This window comes from Lissotriton vulgaris, chromosome 8 (genome assembly GCF_964263255.1).
Source record: "Lissotriton vulgaris chromosome 8, aLisVul1.2, whole genome shotgun sequence".
In the NCBI taxonomy this organism is placed as follows: Eukaryota; Metazoa; Chordata; class Amphibia; order Caudata; family Salamandridae; genus Lissotriton; species Lissotriton vulgaris.
Genome location: NC_141696.1, coordinates 1,571,498,913 through 1,571,517,047, shown reverse-complemented (window position 1 = coordinate 1,571,517,047; position 18,135 = coordinate 1,571,498,913). Strand labels below are relative to the sequence as shown.

Below are 18,135 nucleotides of genomic sequence, written 5' to 3'. Positions count from 1 at the left end.
GCGTTTCACACATTTAGTGATTCCCAGTGGGCAGCAAACAGACCTACCTTACTATTGCTCATGAGTAACCCATTGGGAATAGCTAAAATCACAGGAATGGTGGCCTGCTGGGGTCAGCAGACCACCATGCCTGTGATCGCTTTTAAATAAGGTAAAGTTGTTTGTTTTTAAATGTAGCTCTACTCTCATGGTGTTTTATCTATGCCAGAATATACACACACACTACATGAACTTCACACTGCACACCCTGGTCATGATTTCCACTGGTATTCAGCCCATGTCGAAGGTGTACAGATTCCAGTACATACCGTCCACATTGTACACCTTCAGTCCAGCCATGTGTTTAGCTGCTCGTGACTTGGCTGCAGTCAGCAGGATGGGGTTATACACTGTAAAATCCTTGTAGTAATTCTCCAATACGACCAGTGCAGCTCTCTGAATACTGGGGAGGAAGAACAAAAAGCAATGAGGATACAAGACCATGCAGTCATAACTCAAGACATATGCTACCTTGGTATATTCCCCAAGGGACAGCTTGTTCAGACATTCCATTTTCCACATCATCCCTTCACTGAATGTTTTACTGCCCTCAAGACTGGTCAATAACTTCAAACTCTAAAATAGGGAGCAGGAAGTGAGCCTTTTAGAGTTTTACACACAAGTTAAGTGTACCGTCTAGTAAACTGTGGTGCTCATGCAAAGCATACTAGAAGCGAGATGTCTGAACTTGGTTCTCTCTCTTCATTTGTGATTCCGGAGATATATAGATATCTATATATATATAGTGATTTGGCCAAAAACCCGATCGTGGTGAATAATAGGGGTCCGTGACTTTGCCACAGCCCACCGCTGAAAGCGGCTCAGGTCTTTTCATGAAAAGGAGCTGTGGATAGATATATATATATATATATATATATATATATATATATATATATATGTGTGTCACCTCTAAAACTGTAGTGCTTACTTACTATAGAGAATCACTCACGTCCATATACACAACGGATATACACATACATATATATATACACATACATATATATATATAAAACAAAAAAGAGTCCTGAACCGCTGAATCACAGACAGCACCAAGCAGGTAACGACCTCTTCCCCAAGACTAAAGCGCTCAATAACGGGCCATCCAACACGATGAAGTGCAAGCAGTCATTATTTTATTTAGTGCAATTACGGGCAGCTGCCCTCCCTGACGCTAGAGATAGAGATAGAGATAGAGATAGAGATAGAGATAGAGATATATATTCCGCTCCGTGGGGTTGTCCAAGTAGCGGGTAGCACCTGAGCCTGCGTGCGCCTTCACCAAGGCGTTAGTTGGTATGGGCAGTTGCGTGTTTGAAATAGGCCAGACGCGTTTCGGAAATTTATTTTCCTCATCAGGGGCCAGCTTATGGGAGATGTAGTCCATATATCCTGGATGCACTTTCAAATTACTGCATGCGTCGGGCCTATTTCCGTGTTTGCATGCCAATAACAAGGAAGCAGGAACCAGCAGTTTGGCTAACATGTTCTTTCATATTGAGATCGCTGTTAAGGCGAATCCCCAAATTTTGAACCGTGAGTTTGAGCAGAGGGGGAGGTCCCAGATCTGTTGGCCACCAGTCCGGTGTCCATAGGAGGGGGGCTTCTCCCATAAGCATGATCTCCATTTTTTCTACATTGCATTGGAGAAAGTTATTCCGCATCTAGTGCGAAATGGCCTTCATTCCGTTAGAGAAAGACAGTTGAACAGAAGACGAAAAATGATTGAAGGGAATGAGAAGCTGAGTATCATCCGCTTAAGAAATGGGGATGAACCCATACGTCCTCATAAGGTTGGCCAAGGAAGCAACATAGATGTTGAAAAGAGTAGGGCTCAAGCATGAGCCCTGAGGTACTCCCTTAATCATACCCACCGGCTCTGACTGATAAGAGCCTAGGTTGACCGTTTTGAAACGATACGACAGGACACTCTTCATCCATGACAGAGCTGAGCCTCTTAATCCAACTTCCTCCAGTCTTCTGAGCAAAACACTATGGGAGATTGTGTTGAATGCCGATGATAGGTCCAACAGCACCAGAATCGCCGAATGATCCTTGTGTAGGGTCATTCTGATGTTATTGGTTACTGTGAGTAACCCAGAATCGGTGCTGTATTTGGGCCTAAACCCAGACTGGGAATGATCTAAACATCCAGACCGTTCAACATAGTTGGACAAATGGGTGTTCACATGTTTCTCCATTATTTTGCTCCAGAATGGAAGAAGCGAGATGGGGCGGAGGTTGGAGAGATCTGTCCATGGAATGTTACATTTCTTGCGGATGAGTCTAACCTGAGCAAGTTTCCATTCCTGTGGGACGTGTCCCTCTGAGAGAGAGAGATTGATAACGGACGGTACCACGGGGACAGCTGATTCTCCAGAGATGGAATCAGCTTAGCTGGGATGAGATCCATAGGGGATTCGGATTTTATTCTATGGATCAAGGTTTTAACTTCTGCTAAAGTGATAGAAGGAAAACACTCTAATTTGTTCTGATTTAACACATCCAAATGGTCCATAGTCATAGGAATCTGTGATAGGTTGTCATCAACTGTTATTTTCTTGTATATGTGTTTGATCTTCTGGGCAAAGAATACAGCAATTTTATCGCACAGTTTCTGGGATGGGGTCTCCAGACTTTCACAGGGTTTTGGATTAGTGAAGGAATGGAGGGTTTGATATAGTGTTTTTGAAGAATTGCCTGCCTGCGTCAGTTGAGACAGGAGGTCTGTTTTACGTGCTAATCTTATATTTTTATGGTAGCTAGTCAAGGAGGTACAATACTTTTCCCCGTCCGCCTCGTTATGTGATGAGCGCCATGCTCTTCCAAGCTTCCTTCATAGTTGCTTCTGATTTCGCAAGAGAGGAGTGAACCAGGCAGCTTGCGGACGATTGGGGCGACTCAGAGAGGGTTTAAGCGGCGCAAGATGGTCAATGGCTGTGGTCATCGCGGTGTTACATTTTGACAATGCTTTCTCACTATGGTCTGATGTGAGAAATTGTGGCTTCATAAATCTGCTTTGAAAATTATCTGCTGATATATTCTGCCATTGTCTCCGCAAATGCGGTGCGGTTTGAGTGAGAGTTTTCAGTTTATTAAAGTACTGAATGTCAAATTCGATGGCAGAATGGTTTGACCAAGTGAGTTGTTGGGGGGTCTTACAATTGATCATTGAAGAGTTGGAGAAAAGAATGTCCAGGGTGTGGCCTGCTATGTGGGTCGGCCCCTCATTAAGCTGACATAAGCCTAATAGAAAGGTCTGTCAGAAAAGTCTGGACGTCCGGGTTAGAATGACATTCGCGGTGTACATTGAAGTCTCCTAATAGTAAAAAAATACTTCCCGCTTTCACATGGGAGCAAGGAATTCCATCAGTTGAAGGGAGAAGTCTATTAGGGGCCAGGAGGACGGTAGACTAATGCCCCTTTCCAACTATCCTGCTGGGGCAGGTCAATTCTAAAAATAAACATTACTACAGTCGCAAGTATGTCAGAATATTTACACTAGGGCTCTGGCAGTGGGTCTGATGAGGACACTCCCAGCAGTGAATGACTCTGTGCACTCCCTCCATCCTAGAACCTCTCACCTTACTATGCAAGACCGTCCGTGGTGTCTGTTCAGCTGGCATGCAAGAGAAGCGCACATGCTGGAGTGAATGAGGAATGTACTGCTTGAGCTGTTGGACTCTGGGGGTGGGGACGCTGCAGGTCTGCGGACTCCAGGGGTGGAAAGGCTGCAGGTCTGTGGACTCCAGGGGTGGAAAGGCTGCAGGTCTGTGGACTCCAGGGGTGGAAAGGCTGCAGGTCTGTGGACTCCAGGGGTGGAAAGGCTGCAGGTCTGTGGACTCCAGGGGTGGAAAGGCTGCAGGTCTGTGGACTCCAGGGGTGGAAAGGCTGCAGGTCTGTGGACTCCAGGGGTGGAAACGCTGCAGGTCTGTGGACTCCAGGGGTGGAAACGCTGCAGGTCTGTGGACTCCAGGGGTGGAAACGCTGCAGGTCTGTGGACTCCAGGGGTGGAAACGCTGCAGGTCTGTGGACTCCAGGGGTGGAAACGCTGCAGGTCTGTGGACTCCAGGGGTGGAAACGCTGCAGGTCTGTGGACTCCAGGGGTGGAAACGCTGCAGGTCTGTGGACTCCAGGGGTGGAAACGATGCAGGTCAGTGGACTCCATGGGGTGGAAAAGCTGCAGGTCTGTGGACTCCAGGGTGGAAACGCTGCAGGTCTGTGGACTCCAGGGGTGGAAACGCTGCAGGTCTGTGGACTCCAGGGGTGGAAACGCTGCAGGTCTGTGGACTCCAGGGGTGGAAACGCTGCAGGTCTGTGGACTCCAGGGGTGGAAACGCTGCAGGTCTGTGGACTCCAGGGGTGGAAACGCTGCAGGTCTGTGGACTCCAGGGGTGGAAACGCTGCAGGTCTGTGGACTCCAGGGGTGGAAACGATGCAGGTCTGTGGACTCCAGGGGTGGAAACGATGCAGGTCTGTGGACTCCAGGGGTGGAAACGATGCAGGTCTGTGGACTCCAGGGGTGGAAACGATGCAGGTCTGTGGACTCTAGGGGTGGAAACGATGCAGGTCTGTGGACTCCAGGGGTGGAAACGATGCAGGTCTGTGGACTCCAGGGGTGGAAACGATGCAGGTCTGTGGACTCCAGGGGTGGAAAGGATGCAGGTCTGTGGACTCCAGGGGTGGAAACGATGCAGGTCTGTAGGCCCAGGGGTGGAAACGATGCAGGTCAGTGGACTCCAGGGGTGGAAAAGCTGCAGGTCTGTGGACTCCAGGGTGGAAACGCTGCATGTCTGTGGACTCCAGGGGTGGAAACGCTGCAGGTCTGTGGACTCCAGGGGTGGAAACGCTGCAGGTCAGGGGACTCCAGGGGTGGGTTGCAGGCAGGCTCAAAATGCCCATTAGGCTGAAAGGGCTTTAGCTCCCAACCCCCAAAATCCCCACTCCACCACCCCTCCGTCTGCCCTAGCCCGAGCTTTGGAGTATAGAGGCAGTTCTTGAACTGCCCTTCGCTGATGCTAGGCAGGGGCTGACAACTCAGACTGGCCTCATCCAAAGTACTTCGCAGGTCTTCAAAAGACCATTGATCAGTTCACGGGTCTTTGTGTGTATTAATTGCTACTCTAGTTATGGACTGTTGCTGACAGAGTGGGAGAATGGAAGAAAGGAATTCATTTACAATACAAGCTTAGGCATGTAGCATATTAATATAAAGTGCCTAGCCATTGGCCTGGTTTGCCTCCAAGCTCCAAAACAGACACTGAACCCTCTCCGTGGTATATAATATGATTAGGGCTCCCGGTTTTATGGTATTTATTATTTTTTTTTAACATTTCCATCTGTGTTTATCCATATTTATTTTGAATTTTGAGAATAAATAGAGCCCACAGTTATTTAACTGAAACATGCACATACTTTGATGCCTTTAGCGTATTTGCAAATTAGGACGCCAAATATAGCAAAACACTACACCCACAGGTATATATTAACATTACATACTAAAATATGCGAACATACGCCGATATTTAAGGAAATCTCATCCTGTTATTTTAATCTCCCATGCTGTCCATCTGTGAAGCTCTCGCCTGAAATTCATGGAGGACAGCACGGAGAGTCACTCATAAGAAGCACAAGTTTCTGTATTTTTTCGGTTTTAAAAATAAATACAGGCAGGAAACATATTGTTTTCTGTTTGTACTTATCTGTAAAAAAAAAAAGGAAGACTGGGAGCCTTAAACACAATTAATCATTTAAAAATGTGCCAAAGATTCACATTTTAAAAAGTACATTTTCTATAACTTCTAAGTGTTTCACTTAAGCACAATAAACTGAATTCCTGCATTGGCTGACATTTATCAGAATACCCAGATTGAAACATGCTGCAACTACGATGGTATTAGCAGGGCCACTGGCATTATGCAATTCAAGTTATTGTTTTATTTTTTTCAATAAAATGGGTCTTGCAGTGTTTGCCACAAAATTGTTTGTCTGCTTCAGAATCTGTAGATTTCTAGCTTAAACAGATCCAAAGTTACTAAAAACATGGTTAAACATGGTCTCTGCGTTCCCGAAATCCCTTCACTGAAAGTGACACGGCTGCGCGGCCGCAAAAGTGAAAGTAATGGCGAGCGATGCGGAGGAAGAGATAAGGATGGCGGCTGCGTGCGTGCACTCAAGCTTGAGGCCAGCAAAGCTTGTGGGTAGCACTTTGAAACCCCCCTTACTAAAAGTCTAGCAATGAGGCGCATGCGCTGCTCTAGGCTCGACCTAAAAGGAAAATGCTACTTACCAGTATGCATCTGTTCTTGGCATGTAGCGCTGCAGATTACTACACTTTGCATTAGATCGCCACCTGGTGTTGGGCTCGGATGATTGCATGTTGTTGTCGTCCCTTGGACGATAGTACGCATGGCATCGGCTCCATCCTTAGATTATTTTTCGCCATGATGGGAAATGATGGAGTAAAGAAAGGATGTCCATGCGTGTGCATCTAAGTAAGATAAAACTGGAACAGATACAGGTCCCGTGGAGGTGAGGGCGTGAAGTAATCTGCAGCTCTACATGCCAAGAACAGATGCATACTGGTAAGTAGCATTTTCCATTCGAGGCATATGAGCTGCAGATACTTCACTTTGCATCGATTGTGCAGCAGTGTGTCCCCTAGCGGTGGTCACCTGTATCTGTTGCAGTAGTTTGAAAGAGAGTTTTAAGGACAGCTTGGCCTACTGCAGCTTGCTGCTTGGCTTGCACATCAACACAGTAGTGTTTAGTGAAGGTGTGTGTTGTAGACCATGTTGCTGCCTTGCATAGGTCTTCTATGGGGATGTTCCCTAAGAAAGCCATAGAGGTTCCTAGTTTGCGTGTGGAGTGCGCTCTAGGAGAAACTGTTAATGCACGTTTTGCTTTTTGATAGCTTATTTGTATCTATTTTACAATCTCCCTTGCATTTCCCCCTTTAGCGATGAGGTTGCCTTTATGAGGTGGAGAGAAAAATACAAACAATTGTTTTGTTTTTCGAAAAGATTTAGTCCTATCTATATAGTAGAGAAGAGCTCTTAACATATAGTGTGTGTAGAGCTCTTTCTGCTACAGAGTCAGTATTTTGGAAAAACACAGGTAACTCTACAGATTGGTTTAAACAAAAAGGAGTAATGACTTTGGAAGGAATTTAGGATTAGTCCTTAGAACCACTTTGTTACGATGTAGTTGTAAAAATGGTTCTTGTATTGTGAAATCTTCTATCTCACTTACTCTTCTAAGAGAGGTAATAGCAATAAGGAAAGCGGTTTTCCATGTGAGGAATTGCAGTTCACATTTATATAAAGGTTCAAAAGGTGGTCCCAAGAGTCTTATAAGAACAATGTTTAGGTTCCACACTGGAGAAGGTGGTAACCTGGGGGAATGATTCTTTTTAATCCTTCCATAAATGCTTTAATAGCAGGTACTCTAAAAAGAGACAGATGTCTGTTTTGTAAATATGCTACAATTGCTGCAAAGTGCAGGCGTATGGACGAATAGGCCAAGTTACATCTTTGTAAGTGTAAAAGGTAGCAAGTGATATTCTGGATGGAGGCATCCAGGGGGTCAAATTGGTTATTGTTGCAATAAATGGCAAATCTCTTCCATTTAGCAGCATAACAAGCTCTGGTAGCAGGTCTACTGGCCTCTTTAATGATGTTCATACAGTCTGGTGGTAGGTTAAGATAACCAAACTCTAAGACTTCAGGAGCCAGATTGCCAGATTCAGTTGATTTGGGTCTGGATGTCTGATGTTTCCATGGTTCTGCGTTAGCATGGATGGTGTCAGACGTAACTTTTGGTGTGGAACTAGAGAGAGTTCTAGCAGTGTGGTGAACCACGGTTGGCGTGTCCATGTGGGAGCTACCAGGATTAATTTGAGAGACTGTTGTCTGAGCTTGCGTACTACTAATGGCATTAGTGGTAGTTGCGGAAAAGCGTACACAAATCTGCCTGACCAGTTCATCCATATCGCATTGCCCTTGGACAGCGGGTGTGGAAACCTGGCGGCGAAGGTTGGGTATTTTGCGTTTTCGTGTGTGGCGAACAGATCTATATCTGGTCGACCCCACTTGTGAAAGAATGGTTTAAGAACTTGCGGATGTAGTTCTCATTCGTGAATTTGTTGTGTCTGCCGACTCAACAGATCTGCTATCTGATTGTGAACTCCTGGAAGGTGCTCTGCTAGCAGATATATATTTTGTGGAATGGCCCATCTCCAAATGTTCCGTGCAAGCTGGGACAGTTGTAGAGAGTGTGTCCCCCTCCCTGTTTCTTTATATAATACATAGCTGTCATGGTGTCAATCCGGATTAAGAGAACTTTGTTTTGTACTTGTACTTGTAATGTCTTGAGTGCTAAGAATATTGCTAGCAGCTCTAGATGGTTGATATGGAACAATCTTTGTTGAATGGTCCATTGCCCCTGAGTTGTATGATGTAGGAGATGGCCCCCCCCCCATCCTGTGAGAGATGCGTCTGCTGTGAGTATTATTTGTGGAACAGGTTCGAGGAACGGCCGCCCTTTTGTCAGGTTTCTGGTGTTCCACCACTGCAGAGAGTGATGTGTGCAGCTGTCTACCAACACCAGGGCTGTTAGTTGCCCTTGATCCTGGTTCCATTGTAGTGCTAGACATTCCTGTAATGGACGCATCTGCAATCTTGCATATGGTACTATAAAGATGCAAGATGCCATCATGCCTATTAGTCTCATGAACACTCTGGCTTGCAGAGATTGTTGATGTTGGAAGACTGTGACTAAGGCTTGAATGCTCTGTATCCTTGCTGGACTGGGATACTGTAGAGCTGTAGACATGTTTATTGTAGCCCATTGATACTGATGTATATTGGAGGGCTGCAGGTGCGACTTGGTGTAGTTGATTGTGAACCCTAAGTCGTGCAATGTTTGAATTGTCTGATGTGTGTGTTGGACACACGGATTGAATGACTTCGCTTTTATGAGCCAATCGTTTAGCTAAGGGAAGACATGTATTTGTTGTCTCCTGAGATGTGCTGCTACTACTGCTAGGCACTTTGTGAATACTCTTGGTGCTGTTGTAACTCTGAATGGAAGGACTTTGAATTGATAATGTTGTCCTTCCAGTACAAACCTTAGATACTTCCTGTGATCAGGATTTATAGGAATGTGGAAGTAGGCGTCCTTTAGATCTAGTGTTGTAAGGAAATCGCCTTGTTGCATCAGTGGGAGCACTTGTTGTAAAGTGATCATATGAAAATTATCTGATTGTATGTAGTGATTGAGGGGCCTGAGGTCGGGAATTGGTCTTCGTGTCCCGTCCTTCTTGGGTATTAGAAAATACAGTGAGTAAACCCCTGTTCCTTGGTGTTGTAAAGGAACTATTTCTATTGCGTCCTTTTGAAGAAGTGACAGGACTTCTTGTTTGAGCAGAGTAAGGTGTTCTGCAGACATTGGACGCTGCCTGGGTGGTATGGGTGGAGGGGTTGCTGTAAGTTCCAGGCAGTAGCCATACTGGATAATTTGTCTTACCCACTTGTCTGTTGTGATGGAATTCCAGACAGGTAGGAACTGACTTAATCTGCCCCCCACAGGAGTGGAATGCTGTTGGGGGAGCAGAGGCATGTCACTGTTTTGTGGTGGAAGAGGTTCGATTATTGCTGTTACCCCGACCTCTTCCTTTGTTGTTGTTTCTTCTATATCCTCCTCTAAAATATCCCTTGTTAGAGGATGTTTGTGTGTTAGATTTGAAGGATGTTGTATTGTCTGCTCCAGTCTGTTTGGAGCCTCTTCTGTAGAAGGAGCGACGAAAGGAACTTTTAGCTTGTGCGGACTGTAAAGCTCCCATAGATTTGGCAGTCTTTGTATCCTTCTTCATCTTTTCAAGTGCTGTGTCTACGTCTGGTCTAAACAATTGATTTTGATTGAATGGTTGATTTAAAACAGTAGTTTGCACTTCCTGTCTGAATCCTGAAATGCGTAGCCACACATGTCTTCTAAGTAGAACACTAGTGTTTACAGCTCTCGATGTAGTGTCTGCTACATCAAGTGCACACTTGATTGAGGCATTGGAAATTAGCTTGCCTTCTTGTATAAGGTTGTTTGCTTGCGCCTTTTATTGGTCAGGTAGATGTATTAGTAGTTTCTCTAACTGATCATAATGAGCCCTATCATATCTTGAAAGGAGGGCTTGTGTGTTAGCTATATGCTATATGTTGGTAGCTTGTGCAGCTATACTTTTGCCTGAAGCATCTATTACCTTAGATTCTTTGTCAGGTGGGGGTGCCTCACCTGACGTTTGTGAATTTGCCCTTTTCCTAGCATTTGATACAACCAGTGAATCTAATGGTAGTGGTCCTTTAATGTAGGCTGGATCCCCAGGTGCAGGCCTTTATTTTTTCTCAATTCTAGGGTTTAGGATCCTCGTACGTACAGGGTTTTTAAGTATCTCTGGAGCATGTCTGATGACCCCTTTAATCATAGGAAGAATTTGAACAGGCCTTTGCGATTGTTCAAATGTGTCTAACAGAAAATCTTCCTCTGCCTCATCAGAATGCATAGTGACCCCATGGTAAATGGCAGCTCTGTTCAGCAGGTGCCAAAACTAATGTTATCTTCTGGGGGAGAAGGTTTTGATGGGTATGACTGTGGGTCAGGAATATCTGGTACATCCTGTGGGTTTGGGTACTCCCAGTTTGTATCATCTATAGGGTATGAGAAAGGCTCATCTGGGTCTATCCCTCTCCCTAAACTATACTCATCATCATTTTGAGGTGAGTGTGAATAATGAAGAGAAGAATGTGTAGGGGAAATCTGTGGTGAATTGTTAAGAGGAGCAGGGGATGAAGGAGTAGGAAGTATAGGAGAAGAAGGGTGCATAGGAGATGTGGCAGAGTCCTTCTTCTTGGCAGGTACTACAGGTGTGGGTGCTGTATCTGCCTTCCTCTTCTTGTGTGGTATAGTAGATACAGCACCTGTTTTTGGGTCAATGTAGATCTTCTTTTGTAGAGGATCAGGTTGGAAAAGTTCTTCTCCTTGTGGAACCTATGTCGGTGCCGATTTTTTCGGTTCCGGACGAGGTTGCTGCTTATCTTTAGCCTTAGGAGGTGTTAAAGTGTGCTTTGGCGTAGATTTCGGCACCAAATGTATTGTTTCCGGTGTCGTAGGCTGTTTCGGCACCAAACGTATTGTTTTCGGTGTCGTAGGCTTTTCAACGTATACATGAGCCCCCTCGCGGCCATCGCCCGCCAACACAACCTCAACATCATCTCCTACGCGGATGACACTCAACTGATCCTATCACTCACCAATGACCCTAGCACCGCCAAAACTAACCTACACGAAGGAATGAAAGAAGTAGCCGAATGGATGAAACACAGCCGTCTGAAACTGAACTCAGATAAAACAGAAGTCCTCATCTTAGGTACCTCCCCCTCCGCATGGGACGACTCTTGGTGGCCAGAAGCCCTTGGAAAAGCACCCATCCCGACAGACCACGCACGGAACCTGGGCGTCATCCTGGATTCCTCACTTTCAATGAACAGACAAGTCAACGCCGTCTCCTCATCCTGCTTCAACATTCTTCGCATGCTCAAAAAAACATTTTGTTGGATCCCCACCGAAACTAGGAAAACGGTCACCCACGCTCTGGTCACGAGCCGACTGGACTATGGAAACACCCTCTACGCCGGTACTACCGCTAAACTCCAGAAAAAACTCCAACGAATCCAAAACGCCTCAGCCAGGCTCATATTAGACATCCCGCGTAAAGAACACATCTCTGATCACCTGAAAAACCTCCACTGGCTTCCCGTCAATAAGAGGATCACTTTCCGGCTCCTAACCCACGCACACAAAGCACTCTACGAAATCGGACCAGAATGCCTCAACACACGACTGTCCTTCTACACCCCCTCCCGCCAGCTACGATCTTCCAACCAAGCCCTTGCCACTGTACCTCGCATCAACAAAACCACCATGGGAGGTAGATCTTTCTCCTACCTGGCAGCTAAAACCTGGAACTCACTTCCCACTTACCTTCGCCTTACCCAGAACCACCTAGCATTCAGAAAGCAACTTAAAACGTGGATATTTGACAAGTAATTCCCCACCCCTCCTTAAGCGCCTTGAGACCCTCTGGGTATGTAGTGCGCTATATAAATTCTCTGACTTGACTTGACTTGACTTGACTTTCGAGGGCTTGGGCGCATCGGAATCAGGCCTGGTCGGCTTCGAAGCGTCGGGCGCTGGCTTCATGCTTTTGTCTTTAGAAGGCGACGGTTTCGGAGCAGAGACTTCTTTCGGTTTCGGAGCTGGTGGGATCGGCACGTGCGGCTTGCTCGGTAAGGAGCTGCTGGAAGGCTTACTTATTTTCTTCGGACCCGGGCTCGATGGTGAGGCTTTCGAAGTGGTTTTTCGGTCGCGACTGGGCTCAGGAGGTGGAGTGTTGACCTTTGTCTTCGATTTCGGTGCTGTGTGTGGTGCAGGGGCAGTAGTACTCACCCGCTAACCAATGGTATGGAGTCATCTGAGCCGTCTGCCTCTGATACGACGATTTGGGGATCATAGGAATCTTCTTCGGGAACGAGCGGAACCTCCTTGTCGAAGATATCCACCAATTCCGGAGCTGATCTCTGCATGTCGTGTCGACGGGCCCTCCGATCTCGGATGGTTTTCTTGGATCGAAAAGACGCGCAGGCTGTACAGCTGGATTCGTCGTGTTCTGGCGATAAGCACAGGTTACAGACCTCGTGGTGGTCACTGCGTGGAAACTTTGCTCCACACACGGGGCATTTTTTAAATGGCTTCCTTTCCATGAGGTGTAGGCCTCACGGCGTGGATAGGCCCAACGGCCCTCGTCGACGACCGGAATCGAGCTGATGGAGTCGAAACGATGTTAGTTGATATCGAAGGTAGTGAGGTGGCGGAAAAAAACAATCTAAGGATGGAGCCGATGCCCATGCGCACTATCATCCAAGGGAGGAGTCACCTATTTCGTGACTACAAAAGACTTCTTCCAAGACAACAACATGCAATCAACTCAGCCCAACACCAGGTGGCGATCTAATGCAAAGTGTAGTATCTGCAGCTCATATGCCTCGAACAGGGTATTACACAAAGTATAAGAAAGGCTGCCACAAAATGTACATGTACAAAAGAGATATACTAACACTTTGTGCCAGAATAGGGTTAAAAAATTGACACAAACAGAGCAAAGTGTTTCAACATAAATAAACCGGAGCCCAAGCAGCAAGGAGTGTTTTAACCATCCCCGCATTGTCCTGAATGGAAACGAATGTACCCTGTTAGAGCTTGACATAATTAAGTTGATGCTTCCAATTCAAAGACATAAAACAGTCATTCGAGAAATAACAGAAGCCCTGAAGACAGTTCTTGGAGTGAGACTGGAACTTGAAACGCGTCGGCACTTTGAGAGTAGTGTTTGGCATTTGTAAAAGTGTTACCAATTCAGACACTGAACTGTTGGACTAGAATGAAATGAAAGTTTCGCAAGCTTTGTGAAATCACATTGTGGCAATTGGTGCTTTATATCACATTTGTGTTTCATGTGTTTATGTATATGTTTTGTACTTTATTGACAGTTGATTTGGTCACAAAATGTTTTGGTACTTGTTTTTAATGTTTATCCTGATCTTGCAACCTCTCTGAAAGATGTGAAAACATGTCAGAATTTGATAAAATATAAATAACAAGTTAATAACATAACTAGATCCATGCAGGACATATAGCTAGATTCTGTTTATTGTACCGGCTTAAATAAAATACAGGTGCATAAATGAGTAGTCAGGTGCTCTTTTATAGATATTTCATTTTTTAATGAACATTTTATTTTGAAAGTAAAGAATAGTCAATCTTGCTTTCAAGCTTCTGCAAATATCTGCATCAAATCAGAGAGCATTCTGGGAGCATTATGCATAGCCTCCGATTGCTAAACTTTGAAAACATGTGCACACATTTTTATACTGAAACCACTGTCAGTAGTGTGGTCTGATCTTACAACATGTACTTAGAGCGCTCACCCTAATAATAAAGGCTTTGCATTAATGAGCCATAAATACAAGTTTGAACAGCCTTAACACATGCACACAAATATTACCTTCACTGCAGACAGTGCCCTTCCCTGATCCATGATGTAGTACTTTAATCTGGCAGCCAAAGGGTTGTGCTGCAGGGGGCTGGGCCTACTTGTCCCAAAGACAAAATACACATGAAAAGGTGTTGCCCTTGACCATCTTGGCATATATGGCACTGCTCTACCCTTTCTTTGATACAACGCAGCAGCTTTGGTTGCTGTGATGAGCAGTGTGAAAAGTTTGTAAATCTGTCCTTTAGTATTTGATAAATAACAAGAGTGTTGAAAATATATATATTTTTATTAATATGCAATGACGCTGTAGTGCAAACTTTTTTAATATAAGATCCCATTAAAGGGCGTACTCCAGAAGTCATCTGAGACATCCTTGGATTCCATCCCAAAAATAATGAATGTTTGTTGCCATTGAGCCTCAGATGACTCCATCACTTGCAGCGCTGCACTCGCGCCCAAGCCGCCTTTAGATTTGCTGATTAACCAGTTGTGCACATTTACATTTCTTTCAAGTAGCGGCACCCTGGGGAGAAGGCGTCTTTCTTCAGCACCCAACTCTGTTTGCCGCTCCTTGGATTCACAGAAGAGGGAAACCCCTCCCGTTCCTTTCCAGTGAGAAGCACAGGACGGTTGGCATAATTTCTTATGGAAGAGTTTTTTTTTTAACAATGTAAGAGAATTGTTATTGTAAAATTAAAAAAGATTCGGAAGGCTTCTCCCAATAGATTCCACCAGCTGAGGTCATCCAAAAGCCATTGACAGGTGGGGGGTGGGGGTGGGCTTTGTTTTTTCACACTCCTCGTACCTCGCCCTCTCTCTGCCTATTCAGCCCATTTGCAAGGTGCCCATAAAAGACAAGGGCCCAAGTGAGAAGTGTGTGGACCGGAAATCCATTCCGCACAATCCAGATCCGGTGTGCGTGCGCAAGGATTTACGGGGTGCCGGAAGAACCCCAACTGGACCGGCTTGAAATTCCAGCAGGTAAAAGGAATGTGGCACTAGGCTGCATTGCAGCCATGACCCTTTCCATAAGCACTGCCTGAACCTCAAACAAGGCATGTGGAAGCATTACATGCTCTCCCCTGCCAGCCTGCATTCCCCCTCCTTCCTTCACCCTCCCCACCACAGCAGGCTACACACGTTCAGGTCAGCAGTGCTTTTTAAAGCACATTCTATACATTGAGAAAATAAACTTGAAGTGGCAGTTTTTTTTCTCAATTCAAAATACTAATGGCCTGATGCGCTGGCAGACTCCTCCCAGCGTGTGGAGGACAGTGTCCATATTTAGGTCGAGCCTGGGCGGCGCATGAGCTGCTCTGCGAGGCATGCTGTATTCGTGTATGGACTTGAATCTCCACCCAAATTTGTCATGGGCTTGTGTCATCTTCCTTTGCAAATGCTGGCTTCTGATTCGTTAATAGGCTTGTTAGTCCCTCCTTAGTACCGCCTTGTCTTCATTTGTAACCTCCCTTGAGGACTTGCTCTTTTACTTCTGTTGTTACACTGTATGTCTTATATAGTCTGTAAGCACTACGTTCTTTAATGAGTCTCTCTTACTACAGGCACGACATGCTTTTCTGCAACATTAAGCGTGCCATGCGAGCTTTCACTTTCCAAGCAGCCCGGGACAATGGTGGCAGAGTTATCGCATTTACGAGAGTTTGAGCTATTGGTATAGTAAATGACAATGCCTTTTATTTATGTGTTAATTATCAAAACAGATAAATAAAAGGCATTTTCCTTTACAATGTCAATAGTTTAAACTCTCGGAATTGCGGGACTATTGCATTGAAAATGCTGGTTCTCTCCGCATCTGGCATGGAAAATGAGCAATGGTACCCCCGCTTTCAGTAGGGTGGATGACCAGCCTCTTGGCAGCTGACCCACCAGGTCTCAGGTTACCCCACGAGACTCAGCAGAGACTCGAACGGGCAAACATCACTTTCCCACCAACTCGAAACAGAGCTGAGGATCTGCGCGCTTGGTGGGCAAGAAGCATAGCAGAGTTACAGTGGTGCTGCCACTCCGATAACTCTACACAGAGCTGGGAACGGCACGTTTGGTGGGGCTGCCACTCCGCCACCAAGCTCCACTGGACCGACCACCGTTGCACCCACTTCACCTTCCAGAAACCCACCACACACCACCGCACCCAGCAATTGCCTCACCGCCACTGGAGCAAAGTCACTGAAGACCAGCTAACCACCACCCTCACCCACCCGCAGACCAGACCGACAAAGAAGTCACAGCCTGTAACCTCAGACAGTGAATCAACGACTGTGCCAACACCCTCGCCACGCTCAAGAAGTCCTCAAATACCCACACCAACAAGAAAGCCAGCTGGTTCACCGAAGACCTCCAGGCCTCCAAGCGATCCTGCCGAAAACTCGAAAAGAACTGGATCCGTGAACTAACACCGGAAAGCTACACAGCCCACAAGAACGCCATCCGCAGACACCTCCAACTCATCAGACCCACCAAAAGGACCTCCTTCAAAGACCGCCTAGACAAAAACGCACACAACAGCCAAGAGCTCTTTAACATTGTGAAGGAACTCTCCAATCCCAGCTCCAATACCAACGACATCCCATCTTCCCAAGACTTGTGCGACTCGCTGGCAACTTCTTCCATCGCAAGATCACAGACATCCACGACAGCTTTGACGCCGTCACCACCCCGGCAACCATTGAGACCCCGCTCCCACGGTCACCACCCGCACCAACCGCCTGCTCTCTCAACCCCGATGTTGACACCATCAAGATCACGAACACCGTCCACTCCGGATCCCCAGAAGACCCCTGCCCACACCACATCTTCAACAAAGCCAGCAGCGGAATTGCACCCCATCTACGGAAAACCATCAACATCTCCTTCGAGACAGCAATCTTCCCGGAGAGCTGGAAACATGCAGAGATCAACACCTTACCCAAGGCGGACCCCAAGGACCTCAAGAACTTCCGACCCATCTCCCTGCTCCCGTTCCCGGCGAAGGTCATCGAAAAGGACGTCAACAAACAACTGACCAACTTCCTCGAGGAGAAGAGCATCCTGGACCCATCCCAGTCCGGGTTCCGCAGCAACCACAGCACCGAAACTGCCCTCATCGCCGCCACCGATGACATCAGGACCCTGCTTGACAACAGAGAAACTGCAGCCCGCCTCCTCCTGGACCTATCAGCCGCCTTCGACACGGTTTGCCACTGCACACTCCGAACACGCCTCCACGATGCCGGAATACAGGAAAAGGCCCTGGACTGGACCACCTCCTTCCTCTCCGGCAGAACACAGAGCATCCACCACCCCCCCTTCTGCTTCGAAGCCACCGGGATCATCTGCTACGTACCCCAAGGCTTATCCTTCAGCCCAACGTTGTTCAACGTCTACATGGCACCGCTCACCCACGTCGCACGAAGGCACGACCTCAACATCATCTCCTACGCCGACGACACCCAGCTGATCCTCTCCCTCAACAAAGACCCGCCACACCGCCAAAACCAACCTCCACAAAGGAATGAAGGCAGTCACCGACTGGATGAGGAACAGCCGACTAAAGCTGAACTCGGACAAGGCGGAGGTCCTCATCCCCGGACCCACCCCCTCGGCCTGGGACGACTCCTGGTGGCCGACAACACTAGGAACACCCCCTACACCCACTGACCACGCACGCAACCTAGGGGTCATCCTAGACTCTACCCTTTCCATGACGAAGCAGGTCAACACCATATTCTCCTCCTGCTTCAACACCCTCCGCATGCTTCGCAGGATCTTCCAGTGATCCCCACCGAAACGTAAGGACGGTCACCCAGGCCCTCTTCAGCAGTAGTCTGACTACGGAAATGCACTCTACGCAGAAGCCCAGGCCAAACTTCTGAAACGGCTCCAAAGTATCCAGAACACCGCCGCATGCCTGATCATCTACTTCCCTCGCCGCAGCCACATCACACCCCACCGGAGAGGCCTACACTGGCTCCCTGTCAACAAGAGGATAGCCTTCAAAC

At 46.8% G+C, this 18,135-nt stretch overlaps 1 protein-coding gene across 1 annotated transcript in view; it reads right to left on the bottom strand.

Annotated features, from left to right (window-relative positions):
- The window catches only part of VANGL1 (VANGL planar cell polarity protein 1), a 204,990-nt gene that overhangs the window by 75,880 nt on the left and 110,975 nt on the right, over window positions 1–18,135 (bottom strand). Inside the window, exon 5 of the mRNA XM_086935856.1 lies at window positions 309–442. Within this exon, the coding sequence (XP_086791982.1) occupies window positions 309–442 (134 nt within the window). The remainder of the gene's footprint in view (window positions 1–308; window positions 443–18,135) is intronic.